We start from the raw sequence: 24,810 nt of genomic DNA on the forward strand, positions 1-24,810 counted from the left end.
TCTGTACACAAATACGTCACACTGACTGACGGCAGCAGAATGAAATTTATTTGACAATACAAAAAGTTGATTTTGCTTTTCATTATCAATATCATGTCTTCATTTTTAAATAAATAAGCAGTGAGGCAGTCAAAAAGATCAACTTGAATGCACAAGTATAAAATATCCTATTTACCAGACAAAAATTAATACTAAATGCATTACAACCAACAGTCCCTCAAGTATCCTTATATCTTGTTCAAATCAATGGGTTCCCATACACACACACACACACACACACACTCACTATAATTCTAAATTTGCTAGCGAAAAAAAGTCACTTCCAATCAATTGACACACTGACATGGAGACGAAGCTGATTAAAAATGTAAAATTTCAGTAGTTTGTGTCAGAAAAAGGAGTGCAAGTTTTGTTTTCCGAAACAGTAGAAATACACATTCAAGAGCTGAAATAAGCTCCAGGTAAATGTTTTCAACCTACCAGCAGCACATCATTTGGTGGTTTATCACTAAGGCACATTTGCTGAGTAGTAGTCGTAATATTTCAAGGCACAAGAATAAAAACAAAACAGCATCCAATCAGACAATACCTGTAGGTACAGAGCAATTTACGACACTTGGAAGTCTATCCAGACATGCAGCTGCATAATACATAACAGTGGAAATATGAGCACAGGAAGGTGTTGTGTAACCAAAATCAGACATCCACCAAAAAATGGTTATTTGCATCTACATACGTAAAAACATTCACATTTTCTGATAAAACATTCAATATTTGTCTGTAGTTTTCAATTACTAAGTACATTAGGTAGGGATACAGTCCTTAAACAGATGATGTGTGAGACGGTTCCGTCTACCAACAGAGGAGCACAGAGTGACTCATCTTGTGTCAACACCAGATACAGTGAAGCCTGTAGCAGATCTGCCCAAATAAAACACTGTATTGTCATTCTTTCTGAAAGCGTACCCTATAATCACATCAACCAGCTGCAGCATGTGGGTGATGGGTGAGTGGGTGTCCGGCAATAAGCCAATTAGCAGATACTGAGCCTCTCAAGTGTTCCACGACTTGCGGTTCTCTCCTCTGCTGCGGCCGCTCGATGCCCCGCCACCTTCACCTTTGGCCAGAGCGGTGAGGGCTGCCAGGTTCGGGCTGGATCCAGACAGGTTGGCACTACGGCGCTTTTGCTGCTGATGCTGGCGACGGCGCTTAGCGCTACACCGGCTCACCCTGTCCGGCCTTACGAGCACTCCGTAACCAGGGTTACAGTGGAAATAGTGCTTGCCACCCACTGAACCATCATTCTTCCCTGAAAAGAAAAGGTTTGTTTGAGATTCTGAGTGGGGATAGAACTAAGAATAATGTACAAAGAATGCAGCGAGGTCAGGTCACAGAATTGGGCGCTGTTCTACTCACCTGCTGGTACCTCCAATTCCACTCCCACCCAGGTACCCTCTGCAAAATCTGTGGGTCCAACGTAACGCACGGTGCCGCTTTTATTGGTGCCCACGGTCACAAACTCCCCTTCTTTCAGCCAGTCAGGAAGAACGGTATTAGTGGCTGCATCTCCTTCCTCAGAGTCAGAGATAATTTCCAGGCTTTCCATCGGCACAGAGAGGTTGAGTCCTGTCCCAAGGCTGCTGGCCCGGTCCACCTGCGCGGGCTTGTCCTCCTCCTCGCCCAGAATACGATGAAAGGATTTGAGGTCTGAAGACTTCACTTTCTGGATCTTGAAGGGGTTTGCTACTGAGACATCAGGTTTGGAAGGCTTACCACTGAACAGAGAAGGATCTGGAGCTGTGGTGGCCTTTGGAGACACACTGGCAGCTGCGTTCTGTTGGACTTCATCAGTGGTTGAGGATGAAGTTGGGATGGAGGTGCCATTTGGGTTTGAGATCTCAGGAGTTGCCTGTTCCTCTGATGTTCCTTGAAGAACCAGATCTTCAGATGAGGCAGGAGCTGGAACCGAGAGTTCAGACACAGGCGGGATCGGATTTGGAGCTGGATCTTGAGCACTGTTGAAGGTTGTTTGGTCTTGTTTGGGCTGCTGCGGCTGACGGACGACAGTTTCAGACTGGCTTTGATCTTCTTGTGCATACGCTTGTGACAGATCAGCTTCTTCTTCATCAGTGGCAGCGACCTCGAGTTCTGAGGGTTCTGTTTGTGAAACTTCTGTCTGTTTGGTTTTATTCTCTTCGACTAACAAAGAATCTTTAAGTGGTTCCGAATTGTCTAATTGTTCTGATCCAATGTGGTCAATTGTTGAGTCTGGCTTTTGTTTGGTCTGGCGTGGTAAGTCTAATTCTGCAACTGAATCAGGTTCTTCTTGTTCCTTCAACTGGACTGATGGAGACTGATCTGGTTCTTGTTCTGATTCAGTATCGTATGCTTTGGATGGCGTGGAGTCAGTTCTCTCTTCATCTGCCTTACTGTCCAAAACCAGCAGTGACTCCTGATAGTCTGATTGGTCCACAAGAAAAGATTCAGGATAAGTCACTTTGTTGTTCTCTTCATCGTCATCTGGCACAGCGTCAAAGCTGTCGGCTCTGCTGCGGGATGACGGAGGCAGGTCCCAGCTCAGGGTGTAGACGTCTGACAGAGTTGCTGTAGATATGCTAGTGGAGATGTATCCGCTCGATGCTTCGCTCGGGCTGGGGATAGAGTCGTCTGTCTCCGGGATGATTGGTGGTGGTAGGGGCACGGATCTGGGGCCCTCTATTTGGAGGTCGGGAGGAATGATTTCCTCAATCGGAACCTAAGAGGGAAACCATGACAACGGTATTCGTGACATAAAATGCAGCAAAAGGATGAATCCTTGTCTGAAGGTCTGTAGAAATGAAAACACTGTACTATCGATCTGAACTATGTTCTGTTTTGGTCTCATCATCTCCTGGGGGAAGTATCAGGATCTTTAGCTGCTGAACGCTCTACTATGTTTACAAGCTATTTGCTAACTTTGTCTGTCTGCTGTTTGTTGACGGCCATGTAGTGTACAATCGGTTTATCTGAGCTTTTCCACTGGAAAAAGCTGCTTGCTGCCACTAAATCCTACACACTTTGATATAAACATACTGATTAAAGCAGCTTTAAAGAGATCTCTACAAACCTGTACAGACAACGTAATGCCACGCTGCGAGGCTAATTAAGTTACCAACTGTGTCTGCCAGTTATTGCAAAACAAAACAGGAAACAAAGAAAATAAAAAAAAGTTAACAAAAGTACAAAGTGAACTGCCATCCACACACGGAAAGTCAGATAATAAAGAACACACCTTATCTCAAAAACAGTTCACATCTGCATTCCCGGTACATACAGATACCTGTAACACCAGCTGGGGCGTGGGGGAACTTACTGGCTGCTGCGGTTTGCTCATGCCCTCTTCAACGCTGGCTGACTGCACCATGATGCGAGGCAAACTCTGCGACAGGAAAGGGAATTTAAAAGATGTTCCGTTGATGACATTTTAAACAAAACGCAAAATCTGTAAATTAGCGCTGAAAGGTTGTCAAGCAGATTTCAAGATGTAATCACGAGCAAGTCGGCGTCATTTCGGCCCGGTTTGGAGCCAGAGATTAGACGTTAATATAAGCCTGTAGATTTCCAAACCTGTTCATTAGACAGCGTGCATGAAGTTGTGATTAGCTGCTGTGAGGGAATTAGAAAGCTCGGGCTTCAGCGTGACAGTAAGACAGAAACCGAGCCTGTGGGGAAAAAGTTAATCTACCATTCTAGAAAGATGACAGATACTGTAGGCTGAACATCACACTGTACTGCTCTCCCTGGCAGCCGCACTGAATACTAAACTAGGATAACTAACTAGGCCAGTTGGCCATCTGTTACAATATATTAGGAGTGCACAGACATATGCCATTATTGCGTATAATCACTTTAGCACATCAATAAATTAGAAAGGAGAAAAATATGGAGCGTATTCTAGTGATCAGCAGTCAATATGTTGATATGAGATGCAGAAAGTGCAATAAAAATATTTGTTCATCAGATCACTCAGACAGATAATCATGATAAACTGGTAAAACAATCAGGATAATTGCACCGTAATTATAATTGCACCCATAATCATTTATCCCTATTCAGTATTCTAGTTACCTCTTTACACTCGATATGATCTGTCAGCTGATTAAATATTGTGTGATTTGCTTCTTAACATTTTTTATTTTTATTTGAAGAGGGTCATAAAAAAAACATATCTCATAATCTTATATCTTGAGATATTTTAAGATGTTTAATAAATTGGGACAATTGTTCAACTGTGTGTGTAACAGTCACAGGATATTAATCAGGACGATTGTTGGACTCCCATGGATCACATTCATTCTTCCAACGCTGCTGATCATAAATGAAGTGGTCTGATTGGGCTCTCTTTGTGCTTTTGCTGTGAGCAGAGCGACAACCTACGTGGACAATATGTCTACCATCAGAGAGCAGGTCAAACACATCTACCCGAGCCCTCTGTGGCTCAGGACAGTACACCTGCAAGTCAACACAACACGTCAGGTGCACAACAATGGCCTCTGCTGTGGTGTTATCACTGTAATATGGACACATCGGTTTTCATTAAAAAGGATTAGAAAGAATCGAGAAAGGTAGCCCGCACATTCAAATATTGTTCTCTGTTTTAAGTCTTAGGGGCATGTCCAATTCTCCTGGAGGGCAGGTTCAAGCAACGTTGTCAGAGGCACGTTGCTGGTCAGGACACATGATTGGGTGTCTGAATGGTGAACATTAAAATGACACAATGTTTGAATGTTTTCCTTTTTAAATCTGTGTGATTCTTTACTTTTATTTGTATGAAATCTACAAACAACAACAACTACCTGAGCTGCCAAAGCCTGATACAGCTGATTCCTCCGTGCCATAGAGCTCTATTGCCACACTGTGTAAGTACTCACTGTTGCTATTAGTGTACTCCTGTTTGAGCGAAGTTAACCTTTTCACAGTGACAATGCTAACGTGCACATGTTAAGCATGTTTACCATCTTAGTTCAGCGTGTTAGCCAACTACAGTTGAGGCGGATGGGAATTCGTTTTGCAGGTATTTCTCGTCTCACAGCAGTCAGGTACAAGTCAAGCCTAAAGTCCTCATTTTTTTTTCCAAGTCTACAGTCTGCTGTAGATAAGATTCAGACTGTTAACATGAATCTGTAGTCATGGGGTATTTACATGGTGGCCTTAATACAGTCTCCAACAGTTAAGCTACAGATCATTCATATCACCAGAAAGGTAGAACTTGGGATTTGTAAAGTAAACGGAATCCGTCCACTGCACTGTACTTTTTCAGCCAGGTGTTGAGCTCGGGGCTATAATCAGCCACTCATCCAATTTACGTCAACAGCCTGCTAATATTTGCAATACTCGAGGCTTTTGTTTTTCTGTTGACCTTTCTAAACATCTGTGGCAGGCAGGGTGGAGTGAAGCACTAATTGGAGCGATGGCCTCAAACAATGTACCAACGAGGCCCGGCGGGTTTCCATCCCAAACCAAACAGCACGGCACATGATTTCCCTGATTAGCTTCCCTTCGCGGCTCAAGGTGCTAATCAGTCAAATCAGATGCTGTAGTGTTTGGCAGCAATGAAAAGCTGCAGACTCCCGGGTCTCGATGGCATATGATTGGAGATCAGTGGATGAGGAGGTGGTGGAGGAGCGGGGGTGCGACGCATCAGTGCGATGGTTTTCACCTGCTCCTAATTAACCCTCCTCTACACACAGTGTGCTCCTGCCTCAGCAGGGGCTGTTTGTGGAGTCTCAAACATCATACAGCACGTCAATCACTTGGGAGACGTTTGAACTGTGTGTGCTGATGGTTACAGTCGTAACCTGGGTGCTCAAGTACCCTGGGTTTGATTCAGCAAACCTAGTGTTGTTACTCAGAGTAACAGCTATGTTTATTCTCAACACAAAGCCTGGAACACTTTCAACGCTCTTATTAACTATTGCTTTGTTTCATTAGCAGTAAAATGTAGCTAGTAGCAGCATTTTAATACTTTGTTTGCTGGTGGACTGTTCTATTTGATGGAATTTAATGGAATAGTTATTAATGACATCGGTGGCCGTCAACATTTCCCATAATCCAACTTGTCTTGCCGCATTCATGTCATACATTACTCTTTTTACCAGTGTCCAACTTTTAAATATGTTTAAACCAACATCTAAGTCCTGAATATGACCGAAAAACTCCGGGTTGTTTAAAAACAAAAATCTTGGATAAGTCTGAAAAAAGCAAATATTTCAATTCAAATTCAATGTCCCTGTTTGCAACACAGCCTCTCTGTAATAAATTTGTAGTCTAACAAGATGAACTCCTCTGGTTTATTTACCAGTGTTTTCAGCTGTCTTTCCTTCATCGGGCTGCTGTCTGAGGTTGTAAACCAGTAATGTGATAGATCCTACATATGCAAATCATCTGTTTAGATCATTTCATCTTAACTCAGAAAAATAAATCTAAGATCTTTCAAAATAAAGCAGCAAAAGTAATAAAAAAAAAAAACACAGTATACTCAAGTCTCTCAAATCTCTTCTTATTTATGGATAACACCAACTAATGTAAAAGTCAACCTGCAGTATTTTGTAAAAACTGTTTTAAAAAAGCTGTTTAGTAATGACTGGTTAATGATAAATGAAAATCTTTGGTCAGTATAGCCAAGGTGAACATTAGAAGAGTTCCGCCTCAAAACCATAAAAACATGATGAGGTCTACACAAAAGCAGTTTTTATTCCTTGTTTATGATGAAGTTTATCACCTATTTTTTGCAAACCTCTGAAAACCACTCATCTTGGGCACTGAGGCATTTATACACGTTATCTATTTATTATTTGTGTGTTTCCATCTACATAAGCTCTGTTTCCATGGCAACAGAAGAAATAGGACTAGCTGCTGATGAGTAGAGGGGATATTTAGATTCAGGCAGCAGTGATGCATACAAACTTTAAATCCCTGATAAGACAGCGAGCAGAATACGAGCTTAAATCCAAAGCGCTGTGAGCTGACTGAATGTGTACCTGCTGATGGACAGCTGTCTGGACGCTATCATCTTCCTTCCCACCAGGAAGCAGTGACTTCAGCAGCTTGGGTACGGCCTTCACTGGAGGGAGATGAGACGCAGCAAAGCCTGAATGCACTGATGGAGAGGACGAGAGAAGAAGAGGAGGAGGTTGTGGGAGCAGAGATGGAGAAAATAAGGGCAGGAGGAAGAAGGAAAGCAAGAAAAGATTACGTTTTTGAGGCAGGGAGGAGGGAAATGGAGAGGTGTGCTGGCAAACATGAAAACGAGTGCCAAATTAAGATTCAGAGCCAAAGGACAGATATGGTTGTCCACCGGCTGAAGCAAAGACAGAGCTGATGACATCAAAGGCAGCAAATATAGAAAGATAATTCAAAGCCAGAGAAAGAACCCATTAGAAGATAAAGGTTTTTATCAGTCGTACCTGTCTCTGGGTTCAGGTGCTGGGATATGGAGCTGGGCAGTGTGCGTCTAGATGAAGGAGGCGCCACAGAAAGGTCCTGATGGCTCTCCCAGCCCTGCACAAACAGGGGGGAAACATACCCAGAGGATGACACGCATGTAATCTGTGACCTTCAGCAGCCTCTATGGGTGACCAGAGAGAACTGCAACGACACAGCTATTCCATTCGCTATTTCAACCAGTTATCCTTTATTTTAAGCTATCTATTTCAACCATTTATTCATTCCTTTTAGCTAAAACAGCGATGTATACTTTACGTTTAGCTATAAGAGCCATTCAGCCATTACTTTTAGCTAAACATTTAGACTTTACTGCTCGCTTGCTAACTGATTTTCACATTCTCTTAATCGCAGCATGCAATGTTCAGGTGTTACAGCTGACTCAATATGCGGACATATTTTTAAAATCAAATAAAAGTTTCTGGGATTTTTCCTTATTAATTAGTGGATTAATGGCTTCAACCTTTTCCACATTGTAAACCCTGGTAGCTGAAGGAAGTACCTCCTGGGGCACAGGTACCTCTGGGAGGCAATTACTGCTCTACAGTGTTTTCAATTGTCATGTTACAGGGTTTTTTATGTTTTTACTATGTTGAATATTAATAAAACAAAGCAAGGAGAAACTGTGAATATTCTGAGACAGTGAAGTCCTGCTGTGGAACCAGCAAAAACAGTTAATGAATCAGTGTATTAGTCTATCATAGAGACAATAGAAACAATATAAACAGAAGAGATTAGTAGACTTGATTAATGTGCCTCACCTTGAAGTCATTGAGCTTATGAGTGGAGGAGTAGAGCTCCAGACTGCTGGCTGACAGCTGGTTAGAGGGTTAGAGCCAGGGTGTTAGTGAGACAGGTTAACACCAGTGAGACAGGTAAAACAGCAGAGAAGAAGGGACTGTATGAAGAAACAAAACCTGAACCCCAGAACACAAACCAACCTAAAATAACTGATTCTATCTTGTGGTTAGCTGCAGTAAGAAGGTCGAAAATGTTACAGTTAAGAGAGAACAGTTGAATATGGGATAGTTGAAATTTTCTTTATTAACGCTCCCATGACCCCAGTGGGATGTCTCTGTGTTCACAGGATCCATGGTTTCAGCTAATATTACCACCTGATGAAGGTCAAACACCTGAAATATTAATGTGATGTGTGGGTCACTGAAAAAAAAACCTCTTACCCGGTTGATGTTTGGGGAGCTCAGGCAGCGTCTGGGAGATTTCCCTTTGACTGCCAGCTGTTCCCTCACAGCCACCTCCTACACACACACACACACACACACACACACACACACACACACACACACACACACACACACACACACAGACACACACACAGACACACACACACACACACACACACACACACACACACACACACACACACACACACACACACACACACACACACACAAATAAATGTGTTTTGTAAGCATTTCTAATTGTGTGATTTATGGGAACACTATCACTTAGTGTCTTTATTTGGATGCTTTGTATTATGTGGATTAATTAGCTCTATCTGTTTCTTTTTTGGCAGGGTAGAAAGGAAAATGTTCCAATTCTGGCTCCAGATGACATTTTCCTAAATTGCGTAAAGAGTGAAAAAGACAATGAGGATTTAATGTGCTCATGCTTCGGAGAAATATCAATCAAAGCAACACGGTTAAATGAGAGACTGGTCAGACATTTAGGGTATTCTGAGTGAACTTAATGAGGCTGAATACCGAGTGATTTAATGCGGTTTTAATGTTTGGAGATTCATATCAAATCTACAAAGAGGAGATTCACATCTCAGTTGTTTATGAAGAGTATTTCCTAACCTGTCTGAGTCTGTCCAAAGTGAGGATGTTCTCCACAGCCAGGACGCTGCGGAGGTATTTCTCTATAGCCGCCTCGCTGTCAGCTGATTGGTCGTCCTCAGTGCTGGCAGCCAGCCTGGCCAACATCTCCCTGTCCTCTGGACCGTGGATGTCCTGTGGGAGCAGGGGGACGGACTGTAAGGGGGCAGGGTGCTACTTCATGTGCTTAATGCCAGCTCTTGAGTCACCCTGCTGGGCTTTCATCTGTTTACATTATCTTTTGCAAGTTACCACTGCTGACATGATAGAATCTATGAGCTGTGTTGTAGTGGAAATGTAATTACAGCAAAACAAACAGTGCAGAACAGCACACTCAGAATTCTTCTCTGGTCAGTTATTTAGAAAACACAGACCACAGACCATTGCAAACCACCATTAAATATTCAACAATGTAGAAGGCCTACATACATAAAACATGTTAGCCTAGTGGAGTTTGACCACATGCATCCTATCTAACCATTTTGATGTCTTACACATGATACAAAGTTCCATGGATAATCACACTCTAATTCTGAAAGTTCAAAGGTCAATTTCCAGACATTGTAGTTTATTTCTGACATGACTGACTAAATTACGAACATGTTGTGTTTTTAACTTTAACCTGTGAGACTAATAGTTATGTTATGACTCAGCACACCGTGGTGCATTACTGTTGCATGGTTTTCATTAATATGGGCAACAATATGGAGTTCTATATAGAAGTAATATAAAGCATTAAAAAAATACATTTGTATATTATAGTCGCTAACCACCATTTTACACATTGATGACTTCCAGCTGTCAAAACAAGACTTTGTTCTTCTGCATAAAGAAGAATCTGCAGCATTATTTTCCACAGTCTACTAATTTGTTTACTAGTCAAGCAGACTGTAATGTAACAATAAACTGATGGATGTGTCAGTAGAGGTCTGCTCTATTCTACTCCTCTTTAGTTTTTATTAAACAAATATGCAGTTGCAGACGTATCTTTCTTTAACCCTCAGACCCCCGATGCTTTTTGTCATATCTCACAGGTGCTTTACTCTATCATTCCAGTTGTTTCATTACTTTGTCAATCAATGTGTTCCTAAAGACGTTATGCTTTTTAAAAATAGCAATGACCCCAGTCAAAAGCACCCAATTCCACCTATGCAGTGAACTACTTATTGAGTTCAGGTTTGCCACAGGCCCTAATTTAAAGAATTATATATTCATAGTCATTTTGAAAGAGACAGACACATATTTCCTCATGTGCTCCATGGACCACCTGAAATACCGGTCTTCCTAAGGTAAGATTCAAAGTCAGACATACAATACATAATTTCATGATAAAATGTTGTTTAGATTAATAACCGAAAGAAATAGAAAACAAAAAATAACCCTTTACTAAAATAGTTGTTTCTTACAGTAGTGTATTATTGGGGTCCACAGGAACCCGTCGGTAGTCATTGTATGTTAAATATGTCAGTAGGATGAGGGTGAATTTGTCCAGTGACAAAATGAAAACTGAGTTTTATTTTACTTTCTTTCTAACAAATACCTCTGTGGTCTGGTACTTACCCCCGGGATGTTAGAAACAATTTCAAAGGTGACTCCACAGCCGGGGATGGTGCTGCGCTGAGACATCCTCTTCAGCAGACTCTGAGCAAAACCCTGTCACACCAACACACACAACCACATGTTCTCAAATCTCTTCATCGGTGGCCATGTGCTTATGTAAGGGAGAGAGCAAACGTGTCATTGTGTCAGCTTGCTCCTGCCCATCATGCCTCGGGGGGAGTTGGCACCCACCTGTCTCCCGGTGACATTGACACAGATGCGTTTCCTGAGTAGCAGCTGCATGTGGGCCGGGTGGCTCAGCTGAACCACCGTGCTGACTGTCAGGTAAACCCTCTGGTCAGCCGATGTCACGCGACTCAGCTGGGGACACTCGTGGACCGTCGAGTCCCAGGAGGCCTCCACCTTCACCTGGACCACGTAGGAAAGCACGGAGAATGAACGGCTCCATCCTCCATAGAGGTGTTAAACACACACTCTGAATATCAATCTTACCTCTGGATCGTAGTGTTTAACAATATGAAGGTCAAATAAGTCGTCGTCATCCTCCCCACTGAGTAGTGCATCCAACCCCCCGGCCAATGGGGCTGAAAGATTGGACTGGAAATCATCAGCTAAAGTGGAAAAAAGAGAGAAGAGGGAGAAAAACAGAAAGAAAGCGCGTTCAGTAGTTACTCATTATTAATCGTGATTCTGCCAAATCACAAGCATAACTGACTGTCAGGAACGACGTACCACTGAGATCCAGGAACAGGACAGGGATGTGCGTTTCCATTCCAGAGACAGGAACCCTGTGGAGAAACAGCAGCGTACGTCAGCCCCCCTGACTGAACACCTGCTCCATGATACGGAGCGGCTGAGAGCTCCCTCCGCTCATCCTGACTAGACAAGCAATTAACACCCAACTGAGTGGATCTGAGGAGCAGAAAACAGTGGAGGTCTAGCTTCTCCCTAACCACCGAACTTGACTTTTACCTGAATTTGCTGTCAACTATTTAAGGTTGTGATCACTGGAATAGTAGTTTCAGTAGTAGTAGGTTCATTTGCACCATTATTGAAATTCTAACAACAGGTTATAAGGTAGCTCCAGTGTGACAAGGAAGCATTGTGTTCTTACAGCAAACCTTTGCTAGAATTAAATAACAAATAAAAATGGCTGTAAAGAGAGATTTTCACACCTCTCGACCGGCGCTCCTGGTATGCCACTGCCAGCCGATGGCACCAGAACGGCGTTGCGTTCCTCGGTGAGCGTCAGGCGACACTCCAGCAGCTGGGACTCCCTCTCAACGTCGTCCTCTGACTTATCTACATGCACATACACACACACACACACACACACACACACACACACACACACACACACACACACACAAAAAAGGTGAGCAAACACAACGAAGGAAAGACCTGCACTAAAATACAGATAACTATTATTATTCATTTTCTTGATTATTCTTTATCTGATATTGGATACACCACATCCTGCCATATCCTCATCAGAGAAATATTCCTATTAATGTTGTCACATTGATTTCAACCATATTCCTTCCCCAGCCCTTCTCCATACTGGATACAGTATGCTGTAACTACCAACCTGCAGCTATGACCCTTCCAAACCATGACAACCTCACAACCATCAGGGGCTCAGGACTTATGATCACTGTCAGCTAAACTGTAATCAGTTAGTAATTACTTCCATGCTTTCCATTCATCCACGGGGCTGTGCTGTTGGAAATGCTGAAAAAGAATCTAAATTTGCTTCATTGTCTCTTTAAATTAATGGCGACATCGCTGCCACTTGGTTATGACAATTGAAAGAAGAAAAGCAGCATTTGTGCTGTAAAATCATACACTAGGGAACGCATTTTAATAAACACAATATGAGAAAAGAAGCATGAAGTACCAGCAGTGAGAGGAAATGACATGCTGCCATAAAAAAAGTGCACGCTGACAAGAAAATGGAAGACTGGAAATATTGCTGCTATCACTCATTTTTTTCTTCCACATCAGAGTTGTGTTGAGAAATGCCTTCTGACTGCACCTGGTTTGCTAACTATCTTCTGTAGCTGCTGGTCCAGATACTCCTGCCTCTGAGTCAGAATGTCCAGCCACTGTTCCCTCATCCTCTCCAGGTCCACCTCCTACACACACACACACACACACACACACACACACACACACACACACACACACACACACACACACAGAGGTAGAGATACACATACACATCAGTTGTACAGAAAAACGTACTGTTTACATAAGATAGGACACATTTAGCTATGTATGTGCCATTTTTCTCTGTTATTGGGGAAATATGATGCATCTTTATCATTTATCATCTACTTACTTGGTAGCTGTCCATGTCTTCATCCTCAGCCTGAAATTTAAATTGACAGAGAAACAGTTAAAGTCAAACATTAAACCAAACATCAAGGCCATTTAATTTCCATAAAATTCCAACAAATTTGTATTTTATTGATTGGATTTCCTCCTCACCCATTGTGATTCGCTGCCTTTGGAGGGACGCGTCTGTCGGACCTTGACGTCTCCGATGGACACGGAGAGGATGGAGGTGGTGATGAGGGGCATGGTGCCTGAGTCCGGTACTGAACGCACCTCCACCTGGACCCGACGGGACTGACCCTGGAGGGACACATTTACACGAGAGGATAGTTTTGGAAAGAGAGGATAGTCAATTCTTTAAATGTACTCCCACATACTCATGAAGCCAGACATAATAACAGTATGTTCATCAGCTAACAGTGACACCTTAATAAACTGCTAATATTCTGGTCTCAGGTGATTCATTTTCTGCAAACAAACTCAGACCCGTGATACCTGTCGGAGCTGGAAGATTCCTCCTGTGCGTACGTCTTTAGCAGGAAGGACCTCTACAGCTGTGAACTCTCCTGCCTCGTTCAGCTCCATCAGCTGCACCCACAACTCCAGCCGGCGGGTCACCTCGCTCCACCTGCAGGTGCAGCACGCATCGGATCAGAGCTTTACATTAAAGTAACACACACCTTTATATGTTAGACACATAATATGTTTTAGAAATAGGCCTATTGGTCAGTTATATCATTAGAGGATGAAACATTTTAGCATGACTGATAATTTGTGACAGAAACACATTGAGGATACAACATTATCAGTCATCGGTTTCATTATTACCTTATAGCTATTGTCCCATTATGACGGATAGAAAAAAAAGTCTAGTGAAAAAATACATTTGAAATGAGCAGAATTGAAATTGCAGCTCAATAAACGTTAAAATAACAAACTGACAAAAGAATAAATTAGTACATATTATACGCAGTTCTTCCAATCCCTCATTTTCTCACTTTTTAGAAAACTGCATGCTTGTGTGTGTTTGTGTCACTGCACCTTTCTCTGAGGGACCGGGTCTTGGCTTGAATCACTCCCAGGTCCCACAGTGCCAGGTTCCTGCGGTGGTTGGCCTGCTTGTGGCCGTACACTTCAATGGCCACCGCTCCCTCGGCCAAAAATTCCACAAACTCCTCCGACACTGTCACCGACAACTCCTGATAAGTTATTAAAATGAGACAGAAATATTGTTGAATAAACAAGAAAACAAACAAATCAGATTTGTTTTTGTTTTTAAATTGGTGAAATATGAGTGTGGAGAACACTATGGTAAAGGTTGTGAGCTGATTTGATGTGTGTGTGTGTGTGTGTGTGTGTGTGTGTGTTTGTAGGTCATGGAAAATTCCACCGGGGGTGTTACCTTGGCGCTGTCGAAGACCACAGTGCACTGAGGGTCTCTGGAGGCGGAGGACGAGCTGGATGGCACCACCTCTGGAGCGATGAACACCGGCTCCTCTTGCCCCCAGAAGTGGTACTGACAGAAGACGAAGTTGGACAGGTGGCGAGGAAGACCATTGGCCTGGAGGATTTTCACCTGAGAGTGAGAGGATATGAGGAGATGATGTTGAACAAACACAGTGATTTGTCACTTGAGAGAGAGTGTTGTTTTTTAGTTCTGAACAAGGTTGCTTTAGAAACGTGTTGGTCTGTTAAACTTGATTTTAGTGTGGCTCTCTACTAAAGTCAAAAAATGATTTCTACACGCAGGGAAAATGCCTTAGGTCAACATGTAGGAATTTGTAGCAAAGACCTCCTGACACTGTTTTTATTTCATTTCATCACAAGACAAACAGAAGCAAGAGACAACCGGATACAAAGCCAACCCAGAGTTAATTAAACTTGTGACATTTCACAGTACAGTGAGCTGGAGAAACTCACAACAGAGTAAAGACACAACAATGTGACTGCCTGCCAGATCCATTATTAATCTGGAACTATTTTCCCACTGGCAACACTGAAGTCACACTCACTTATACTGAGCAGCTGCTGCATGTAGGATCCTGGTTTATATGATTCAGATTATCAGGTGGGGTTTCCCTGAATATCTTCATGGATTTGGCTCATTTCTAACTCTTGTGATGAACAGATGAATCAGGCTTGTTTCTCACCACACAGTCCAGCTTGCGCTCCTGTTGGTCTCCATCTGTGATGTTCTGCTGAGCGTCAAACAGTCCTGGACCTTCCTCCTCAGAGCCCTCTGTACCCCGCCACAGCTCCACATGCAGCCGACCTACCACCTGAGACAGACACACACACACACACACACACACACACACACACACACACACTGTTAGTCACACACGAAGCTAGCACATATTACTTTATTTAGTCTTTTCTCAGGTTTAATTTTGTAACCAAGAAATTAAGTTTCTTGGTAACAAAATAAATTTAGTTACCAAATTGAGTGTATCTTTGTCACTTATAATCAATGAATCCATAAAGATACACTGATGTCATTGTCATACTGTTGGCAAGGGTGTAATGGTAAACTGTAGTTTACTCACCTTGTTTCCCCTCATTTGATTGATACAACTGAGTAAACCCTCAACCTCATATCTGGTGGATAGACTGTGTTTAGCTGGCCCCTGACTGTAGGCCTCATAATCAAAGTAATGAAAAATTACTTGAATGAATACATGAATATAATTTTAGCATCAAGTAAAAATATCTACTCAGCATTTGCTGGATACAGCTTTCCAAAGTGTAAATATTTTTTAACTAATGTTTCGAACATAGCATTTATTCTCCACTATATTCATGAGCTCTCTAACTGTGTCTGTGTGTTACTGGGCAGATAGTGTATAGTGGGGTTTTTAAAACTTTTTCATTGAAAACACCTGCTGATGAGAGCAGTGAGACTGAACCAAAACAGAAAAGTTTGGGGGCTGTCCATAGACCTTTTTCACAGCAGCCATGAAATAACTGATATAATCACCCAGCAGGCTCCTACCTCTCCCTTCTGGTTGATGATGGGCACTGCATATTGCAGCTTGACGTCGTAGAACAGGCAGGCCAGGAAAACGTTGGCCACACCGATCAGACTGTGGTTCTCCTGTTCATCGAAGAACGGGTCGGCACGCTTGAAATAGGACCGCATCACCTGGGTTAGACAGACACAGAATGAATGAATGATGATGAATACATCACTTGTTTGACTTCAGGGTCTTCCTGAACGTCTGCTCTAAATCTCTAAATATTTCTCTTAAGCAAACTGAGTTAACCACATTAGCCCATGTTTTATCTGCATATTCTTCAGATCACTCACAGGGTTGTCTTCATCGAAGTCCTTCCACTCCTGGTAGAGCTCCCTCATGTCCACCAACCTGTTCTCCATCTTTTCCAGGGCCCAGATCTGCTTCCCTTTACCTTTACGACGAACCTGGATGGCAGGCTCGCTCAATACTGCATCACGCTGAGAAGAGGGGGAGAGAGAAAAGTGCTTCTAATACATGTCGGCTTGAAAACCTAAAGAGAATGCAAACAGTACATTATGTGTACTATATCACTTATATTACTGCCATCCATTTTCCAAACCACACTGTGGGAGGTTTCTCAGTAACTGAACATGTTTTTCCTTCCTTCTAGGCAGAAATAGGTTTACATTAATTTCCCTTTGCCAGAGGTGCAGCAGTGGCTGCGAGAAGGCAATTAAGCCACTTTAAAACCTTCAGCGCCTGATTGCAGCATTTGCATCAAAAGTCAGAGCCCCTCTCTCAGTCAAAACTTGGTTAAATCTGAATACCCTGACATGACATATATTTAATAGTGTGATTTCCTTCCTATCCTCTTCCTTCTTCATGCATTTCCTCTAATGTGCATAAACATCCATACATCCACTCAAAAAGAAAAAGAAAATTTTTTTTTTTATAACTACAGAACTTCCTTGAGAATCATTACATTTTTAAGTTTCTTCAGTATCCAGTTATAGTCTGTACATCCATGGGTACCCAGCAAACAGGAACTGCTTATAGCTAATTTGGCATACATTTAATAGTGCCAAACTTTGAAAACTTCTGCACTACTGTATGAAAATCAATTTGCACAGACTTTAAATGACTTCCTGCAAGCACCTGAACTTGCATGTATAATCTGTCAATCAGAGAGAGTGTCTGGTGAGTTTAGGTTTCTGCAATGCCCTTTTTAAAAACATTTTCTCTCTCTTAGACACACACACACACACACACACACACACACACACACACACACACACACACACACACACACAAAGCCTACCTTCCTGTTGGCATCCAGGTTGGCAGCAGGTATCTGCAGAGTGACTAGGTACTCTGTCCTCTTGTTAAGCTCCTCGGCTATAAAGCCAGCCTCCTGTGCCAGCAGGTTGGCCCGAACGATCTGCTCCTTCAGACGCCGCAGGCTGCGAGTCATCATTGCTTCTCTGAACCGCACAAACACACACACGCAAGTTTTACAAAATCTTTAGACTTCACTGCCAACAAGGATTAGTAAAGTTTAACATCAGCTCATTGTATCTCACCTGTCCTCGCTCCAGCGCCGCATGCGTTTGTGGGAGATGGGTGCCATTACAGCAGCTGCAGCGCCGGGCAGCAGGCCCGTAGGGTCCAGGAGGTGGGAGGGTTTCTCAGGAGTAAGTCGCCGACGGAGCTGCTGCAGCTCCTGTTCGTACATCTGCCTCTGTCGCTCCAGGGCGCAGCGCTTCTCCTCCTCGTGCTGCCTCTCCAGGGTCTGTAACACTGACTGCAAGGGGTCTGAGGTGGAGGAGGAGCCGCCAGAGGGTGGATGGATGGAAGAGAGAAGAGGAGGAAAGAGAGGAGGTTTATATTTCAGTATTCTTTCTTATAAAATGAAAATTTCATCCATAAGAACGGTTCATCCTAAAAGCAAAATTCTGTCATTGTTTAGTCTCCCCCAAATAAGATGGGACTGATTCACAGGACTGCACTCACTGTTGGTCCAAAAGTCCAATATTTACCTCATCATCTCTACTTTGGCAAGCAGAGTGTTCTGTCTGAGCACTGCAGGCTTTACACAACCAGAACAGGTTGGGAAATATAGGAGATTATGGGGTAAATATTGAACTAGTGGACCCACATTGGAATCATTTGGGGTCTAAATATTTGGATTATACTGCACAAGCTGCTCGGAGTAACTTGATGGACACCCTGTGCTTTGATAAAGCTGTATAAAAACTGGCCTGGTTACCTTAAAGGACAAAGCTATTCTCTGTTATCCTTAAACGAAAAAAGGACCAAACCAAACAATGAATCCATCTTGTTAACAACTACAGCCTGTGTATCCAAAGCCTGATACAACTTATTCCTGTGTGCCAGAGAGCTCCATTGTTGTCACTGTTGCTCTGGTTGACATGTTCCTTCATTATAATGAACACACATACTGTAGTATGTTGTGAATCATTGCAGCATACACCGTCCATCATCAAGTCATACTCTTGCTTAAAAATGATTATTTGGACATTGTTAGTTTGGGACTTTTCCTGGAATTAGTTCCCAGTAGTAATCCCTAAATCATTTGTGAAAACGCTGACAGAACTATTTGAGTTCCTTGGCTGTCCATGAGCGCTCAATGACAGATCCCACAGACAGATATGATGTAGAGGGGTTAAAGAGGTCAGAATAACACCAGTTCCACTCCCATGTCAAGTATTTTTAGACCATGTAAATAGGGCTGCGCAATATGGTAAACAAATAACATTGCCATTATTTTGAGAGACATTTTGTCTGCAGTATGATTCACGATTAGTGAGAATGATCATTTATGCATTACATTTTTCAACTGCACTGAAGAAACAAAAAAATTCTGATTTGTTAGGGTCTGTACCAAACAAATATGTTTTCCTACCAGTGGAGAACAAGGGGGTCTCAGCAGCACTACAATACTTCATTATAATCCTATTGTACGCGCATTTTGCACATGGCCGTATTGCAGTTTCTGTAATATTTAGATCAACTGTGCAGCCCTACATGCAAACAATCAAAAAAAACCATTGACAATATTTAGCATTTATTGTATGTCGCAGTCTGGACAGTTAACAGTTTAAAATGTGACATCAGGGCTACTTTACAGGTGCCTGGATGGACAATCCAACCAAAATAGATGGAAATTGTAATTTGAGGTACAAAGGAATGTAAAATAAAAGCACAGTTTCTTAACTTTCAAGATCCCTTTTCTCAGAATTTCAGCTCTTATGACACAACAAGTAAGCAGTTAACTGTGTAAAGAAGCTGATTAATGCCTGTCATTATTCACCACAACTGTCAACCTAAAAACACATTCTGAGGAAGCTCCTCGGCTACAACACATCAGGATGTTTTGTTCTGTTATATTAAATAAACATGGGTTCATCTTATTTCTTGATGGTGTGCACCTTCATCATAGTTTGACATTTCAGTCTGACTCACCATTGTTGCCCATGCCTTTCATCATGACTTCGGCCTGGGCAAACTCATAGCCGAAGCTCAGCTCGCTCGACACGTCACTGGACGCATCCAAGTCCACCTCCAGCCGGTCGGTGCTCAAACACGTCTTCATCGCAGCGCCGCCCTCCTCATCCTCACCTCCTGCGTGGACCATATGCCTCGGCAGGCTGATCCTGTGTGTGTGCATGAGTAGGTGGTGGTGAAAGAAACAGGAAGTGTGATGTGGCGAAAAGAAGAGGAAGAGACACAATGAAGAGCTTGTGACCACATGTAAATAAACGCAGCAGAAACATGTTAGTGTTAGAAATCAAACAGCACACAGAGGCAGATTCAAAGTCAACGCTCTGTGGGTGAAACCGACCTGAAGAAGTGGTTGTTTCCCCACAGGATTCGGTCACCGTGGTGAATCTGGACTGGACTGGTGACTGCAGCACCGTTCACACATGTCCTACAGGTGATAAAAAAAGATTCATTTGAGAAGAGAAGAGATGATACTGTAAACACGTCCTTGGGGCCTGTGCCAGTGTCAATGCAAGCTTCGGTTTAATTTCTATTCAAATTATGTTCAATATACTGTATATCTTTATAGATTTTTTAAACTGCCATTTTGTTTGTATTGGTCAGCGCACAGTAGACAGCAACAGGTTGGCGCACGTTGCTGTAACTGGATACCTTTTTGTTCCTGACCGAGTTGTATCAGTAGCACTGAATATCAAAAACTAGTGTAAGCTAGCGTTTAAGTTCAGATTTGTCTTCATTTTTCAATGTATTCTTTAATTAGATACTTCCTGTTTTGGCTCTGTTTTACTTAAAGTGGCAGTTTTGGGCCACTTGGGGGCAGCAGAACAAGCTGTGACCACTACACTGACATATACTATACACCAATCAGCCATAACATTATGACCACCTTGGCACCCTGGTGGTCAGAATGTTATGCAGCCCCATACAAACAAACTATGATGCACTGTGTGTTCTGACACCTTTCTATCAGAACCAGCATTTAACATTAGCTCACAGTCATTGCAACCCTTTTCACAAAAATCTAACTAAAATTACAGGTTTATTTTGACCAAACCAGTGTTTGTGATTGTTGGAGAGACTAATAAAAGCGGTTTTGGTGAATTTTATTTTTTCTCTGTCCCACTGTTTTGGTCTGAGATGCTGGTGCTCTAGTGTGACGTCCAGTGGCAAGTGAATTTAAACTCCTTAAAGACTCCTCTTACGTTTTTAAGATTACCCAGTGCCGCCCTTTAAGAGCCTTGCCGTTGCTAACAAAGTACTTTTTATCATCTAGTGTTGGGTGCTCTGAGCAGTTCAAAGTGCTGATGGAAAATGATGAGAGAGTAAAACAGTGGTGCACAGAGAGGTTACAGTGTTACAGTGGTCTATCAAACACGGCTTGCTGTATTGTTGATTCAGGTTGAGAACCTACCGGGCGTTGCGGTGAGGGCTGAGCATCACGCCGTTGCTCTCGGTAATGTCGATGACGCAGTGCTCAGCTTGGATGGCCATTCCGCACAGCTGGATGTCCTGTGAGTTTGCTGAGCCCACACGCGTGTGCTCCTGGGCACGGCACACAGACAGGGGAGGTGGTCACAAAATGCACCGGTGCAGAACATGTGTACATGGTAAACAGCACCGGGCTGTATGTGTGTGTGTGTGTGTGTCGGGTACCTTCAGGTAGTAGACCAGCAGCTCGTTGAGGGCAGGGTCAGCGTTAAGGTTGACCAGGAAACACTTGTCATCCACCACTCGGATTCCAGAGGACTGCAGGGAAATGCCCAGATTCTCCAGCTGCCTCTGACGCTCCTACAGGCAAACAGATTGCACATTTAATGCATTCATTGATTAATTGATTATTCCAACCTTTAGCTGCTTGATGAAGGAAATGGTAAAGAGAAGGAGTGCAGCTAAGAACACTCCGAACTGAATAGAACTCAGTGAATGAGTTTAACTTGAATTAAGTCACACTGAATGAACAGAAACAAAATCAATTGACAATGACTCACATTTTAATTTCACCTCCTCAGTTTGGTTAAATGTGTCTATTAAGTCTACTTGTTTCAGTGCAAAAAATAGACAAAAAAGTTAATGAAGTTCTGTTAAGTATAACAATGGATGTGGAGAGTGTATTGTGTGTGTGTGTGTGTGTGTGTGTGTGTGTGTTACCTGTGCAATAGCCTCAGTCTTCCTGAGTTTATCCTCCCAGGTGACTGTCATTTCTTGGATCAGTTTCTCAGACTCCTCCAGCCGCTCCTTCAGCTCGGGGGCCTTCATAGACTGAGAGAGAGACAGAAGCTGCGTTACTCTCCACATATCACTGGGTTATTTAGGAAAAACATCTACAGGTTAAACCCGGCTGCAGTAATCCGAACCTCGGCCTCTGTGAGCTGCTCTCTCAGCTTCTCCACTTCCTCACGGAGTTCTCTGATGATCCTGGCGTTGGGGTCTTCGTTGACGACGGCGTGGTTGACGATGCTCTTGGCCCTGTCGGCGTAACGCAGGGTGGACAGTGTCTCGTCATAGTTGTCTGCAGCAGGGCTGATGGTGGCGACCATGGCCGTGCGGCTGTTCCCTCCCAGGCTGTCCTGCAGGTAGTAACACAGCTTTTATCTTAGAGAAGATCCCAAAACCTCTTGAGTGGGGAAAAATCTGAACACAGGGTTTCTGCAGGTTTCAACAGGTAAAATGTAATCACTTTTAAAAACCATTATCTATGTTTCATTATGTAGTTCATTAACATTAACTTCATTAACCTGATACATTTTTAAATTCAGAATGGATTTTAGACTATTCAAGACCCTGCGGAGACCCTGCAGTCGACACTGTGCAAAACAAAGCAAATCCACTACTTTGGTGTAGAGAAGGAACTACAAAATGTGTGAAGAGTGTATGATTTAGGATCAGGCTTCCTGCAAGTTGCAGAAAGCTACATTTAACACTATTACAATGCTACCATGGAACCAAATTAAAGACTCATTTAAAAACCCATAATTAAAAACTCAAAGCTGGCAAAAGGAGCTTTTTTCCAACAGAGCAGAGCAAATGCAAATAATCAGCAGAGCCTCGAAACTAAATAGGCAGAATTTAAAAAAAAGCACACCAGAAAATTAATTACTTTCTTTTATGTTTCTTTATATTTAAATTTAAATAAAGTGGGAGTGGGTGTGCAGTGCAAAAAAAGAACTGGAGAGGCACAGAAATCAGTGTCCTGATTGTCTGTGGTGGAATCTGTATGAACAAGGTTTGTTATTTCCATCTGGGTACCTTGAGCAGCCAGGTCAGCACAGAGTCTCTGTAGGGAACAAACTTGTTCTTGTTCTTCCCTGCTCCCTGGTCAGCCAAGGCTGAAATAACTAAACCCAGAGTGCTGAGAGACCTGGAGGGAGAGATGAAGAGAAGACCACAAATCATCAAAGCAATCTCGGCCTGAAAAAGGCTGATAAGATTTCAGTCAAGCAAACAGAGCTGCAGTGTAAATATGCGAAATGCTCTTTCTTTTGCAACGGTAGTATGCAAGGGAAATAGCATCCCGTCTAGCAAAAAATATGAGCAAAAAAAAGACCAGAACCAATGACCGTAGCAAGATCATGGACTCAAGATCAAGAATCAAAATCAAAAGTGAGTGTAGACGGAAAACAAACCAAATCCCATCCCTTTGCTTGGTCACGTCATTTAGTTCTCAGAAGTAAACTCCGGACTGCTGAGGGTCTTTCATGTCATGCCACATACAATATATTTATTTGATTTGATTTTAACACACTTATTGATGTTGCTCCCTTCTTTCAGCCGTTCCCCTGCTGCTCCAGTCTTGGCTGCCCGCTCGCTGCCGGCCAGATCCACAAGGCTCAGCTTGCTCACTTTCTCTCCACTCGTCTGGAGAGCAGTACACAGGGAAATATACATGACGGCACGGAAACGTTACTGAAGGTCAGATGCAGTTGTGGAGATTTATAGATGACCTTAAGAGATTAATTGGGCATTTCTGGAGAAGTGCTGACTAAACGATAAAACATGACATAATACTGCATTTCAGGTCAATTATAAAAAGAAGAAGACACAAGATCTTTTCCAGTTCAACAGAAAAGCCATACAGAAAGCAAAACAAAAACAGTGCTGAAATGATCCCAGTTACTGCCTTTATCATCTATACAGGTATCTTTAAGGATTATTGTGGAAAAGTAAAAGGATTGTTGTGATCCTGTGAAGCGTCTATAGTTGATAATGGGTGTGTGTGTGTTCTTACCCCGGACTGTAGGTCCATGAGTGTGTGTGTGAGGATGATGTTGAACACGGCGTGGGACCTGCTGCTCTCTTCATTCATATTTGTTGCTGCCACCGTACGAGATTTATTTCCCTCTGACATCAGAGACTCTATGTCCTGTCAGAGACGCCACAAACAAACACACGTCTCGTCTCTACATTATGAAATAACTTGTTTCCCTTGGCAACACAACGTGATGGAAGCAAAAGAAAAACAGATGGGAAATTAGAAGTAGCTCATGGGGGTACCTTGTAGCTGGCCACAGCCAGGCGAGACAGGCCATCAACATAAGGCCCAAAAACGTTGTGCTCTCTCACTCTCAGCGCTTGGCGATTTCTACGGACAGAAGGAGGTGGTTATTAATTTTATATCCTTCAGTTCTATTCTGCCCAACCCAAGTGCAAACATGAGAAAATAAACTGGACAGCTGTGTTCCACCCTTCCTGAATTAACAAATAAAACTTGAAATCGCCTTGCCGACCAGTCAAGTTGCAGTTTACGTCAGTGTCTGTCCAGACTCTTATAATATTCACTGTATTTTTTGGCAAAATCACTATATTGACATGTATGATTCCAGTGAATAATTCCCAGTGAGAAACATACCTTTTCCCCTTATAGACTATTTTTACAGACTGATAGAGAGCTTCTTCACATAGTGCACATAAAAACAGTCTTAATATCAAGACTCAGAACAATTTAATGTTATTTAAGGTTCACTGCACTGTACCAGACTGAAATATGAAGACTCACATGGCTGCAAAAGGAAAGAAAGACTTAAGCGCAGGTCGTCAGACCCATGACATTTTGCATTATATTCTAACATTTCTGTTTGAAAAGTTTCTACCAAAGACAGTAGTTTTAATTGGTTTCC

General features: G+C 42.7%; 1 protein-coding gene across 4 annotated transcripts in view; it reads right to left on the minus strand.

Annotated features, from left to right (window-relative positions):
- Nucleotides 1–26: 26 nt before the first annotated feature.
- Nucleotides 27–24,810, minus strand: part of LOC127368717 (kinesin-like protein KIF13B) — a 36,434-nt gene continuing 11,650 nt past the window's right edge. Inside the window, exons 9-42 of one of the 4 annotated variants that reach the window (XM_051409814.1) lie at nucleotides 24,188–24,275; nucleotides 23,922–24,056; nucleotides 23,439–23,551; nucleotides 22,943–23,054; nucleotides 22,051–22,263; nucleotides 21,845–21,955; nucleotides 21,350–21,484; nucleotides 21,108–21,238; nucleotides 20,037–20,123; nucleotides 19,658–19,848; nucleotides 17,755–17,986; nucleotides 17,493–17,655; nucleotides 16,525–16,671; nucleotides 16,210–16,359; nucleotides 15,368–15,496; nucleotides 14,620–14,793; nucleotides 14,259–14,416; nucleotides 13,713–13,845; nucleotides 13,371–13,517; nucleotides 13,222–13,251; nucleotides 12,916–13,015; nucleotides 12,056–12,182; nucleotides 11,613–11,668; nucleotides 11,373–11,491; nucleotides 11,112–11,288; nucleotides 10,881–10,973; nucleotides 9,303–9,455; nucleotides 8,664–8,741; nucleotides 8,244–8,300; nucleotides 7,446–7,539; nucleotides 7,020–7,102; nucleotides 3,353–3,418; nucleotides 1,417–2,755; nucleotides 27–1,309 (exon numbers count right to left, since the gene is read on the minus strand). In XM_051409814.1, coding sequence (XP_051265774.1) covers nucleotides 1,053–1,309; nucleotides 1,417–2,755; nucleotides 3,353–3,418; nucleotides 7,020–7,102; nucleotides 7,446–7,539; nucleotides 8,244–8,300; nucleotides 8,664–8,741; nucleotides 9,303–9,455; nucleotides 10,881–10,973; nucleotides 11,112–11,288; nucleotides 11,373–11,491; nucleotides 11,613–11,668; nucleotides 12,056–12,182; nucleotides 12,916–13,015; nucleotides 13,222–13,251; nucleotides 13,371–13,517; nucleotides 13,713–13,845; nucleotides 14,259–14,416; nucleotides 14,620–14,793; nucleotides 15,368–15,496; nucleotides 16,210–16,359; nucleotides 16,525–16,671; nucleotides 17,493–17,655; nucleotides 17,755–17,986; nucleotides 19,658–19,848; nucleotides 20,037–20,123; nucleotides 21,108–21,238; nucleotides 21,350–21,484; nucleotides 21,845–21,955; nucleotides 22,051–22,263; nucleotides 22,943–23,054; nucleotides 23,439–23,551; nucleotides 23,922–24,056; nucleotides 24,188–24,275 — 5,578 coding nt within the window. In that variant the 3' untranslated portion in view covers nucleotides 27–1,052. Of the gene's footprint in view, nucleotides 1,310–1,416; nucleotides 2,756–3,352; nucleotides 3,419–7,019; nucleotides 7,139–7,445; nucleotides 7,540–8,243; nucleotides 8,301–8,663; nucleotides 8,742–9,302; nucleotides 9,456–10,880; nucleotides 10,974–11,111; nucleotides 11,289–11,372; nucleotides 11,492–11,612; nucleotides 11,669–12,055; nucleotides 12,183–12,915; nucleotides 13,016–13,221; nucleotides 13,252–13,370; nucleotides 13,518–13,712; nucleotides 13,846–14,258; nucleotides 14,417–14,619; nucleotides 14,794–15,367; nucleotides 15,497–16,209; nucleotides 16,360–16,524; nucleotides 16,672–17,492; nucleotides 17,656–17,754; nucleotides 17,987–19,657; nucleotides 19,849–20,036; nucleotides 20,124–21,107; nucleotides 21,239–21,349; nucleotides 21,485–21,844; nucleotides 21,956–22,050; nucleotides 22,264–22,942; nucleotides 23,055–23,438; nucleotides 23,552–23,921; nucleotides 24,057–24,187; nucleotides 24,276–24,810 lie in introns of all 4 variants that reach the window. The other 3 variants (XM_051409813.1, XM_051409816.1, XM_051409815.1) reach the window with 3 other exon arrangements.

The sequence above is a fragment of the Dicentrarchus labrax genome, unplaced genomic scaffold (assembly GCF_905237075.1).
Source record: "Dicentrarchus labrax unplaced genomic scaffold, dlabrax2021, whole genome shotgun sequence".
Lineage (NCBI taxonomy): Eukaryota > Metazoa > Chordata > Actinopteri > Moronidae > Dicentrarchus > Dicentrarchus labrax.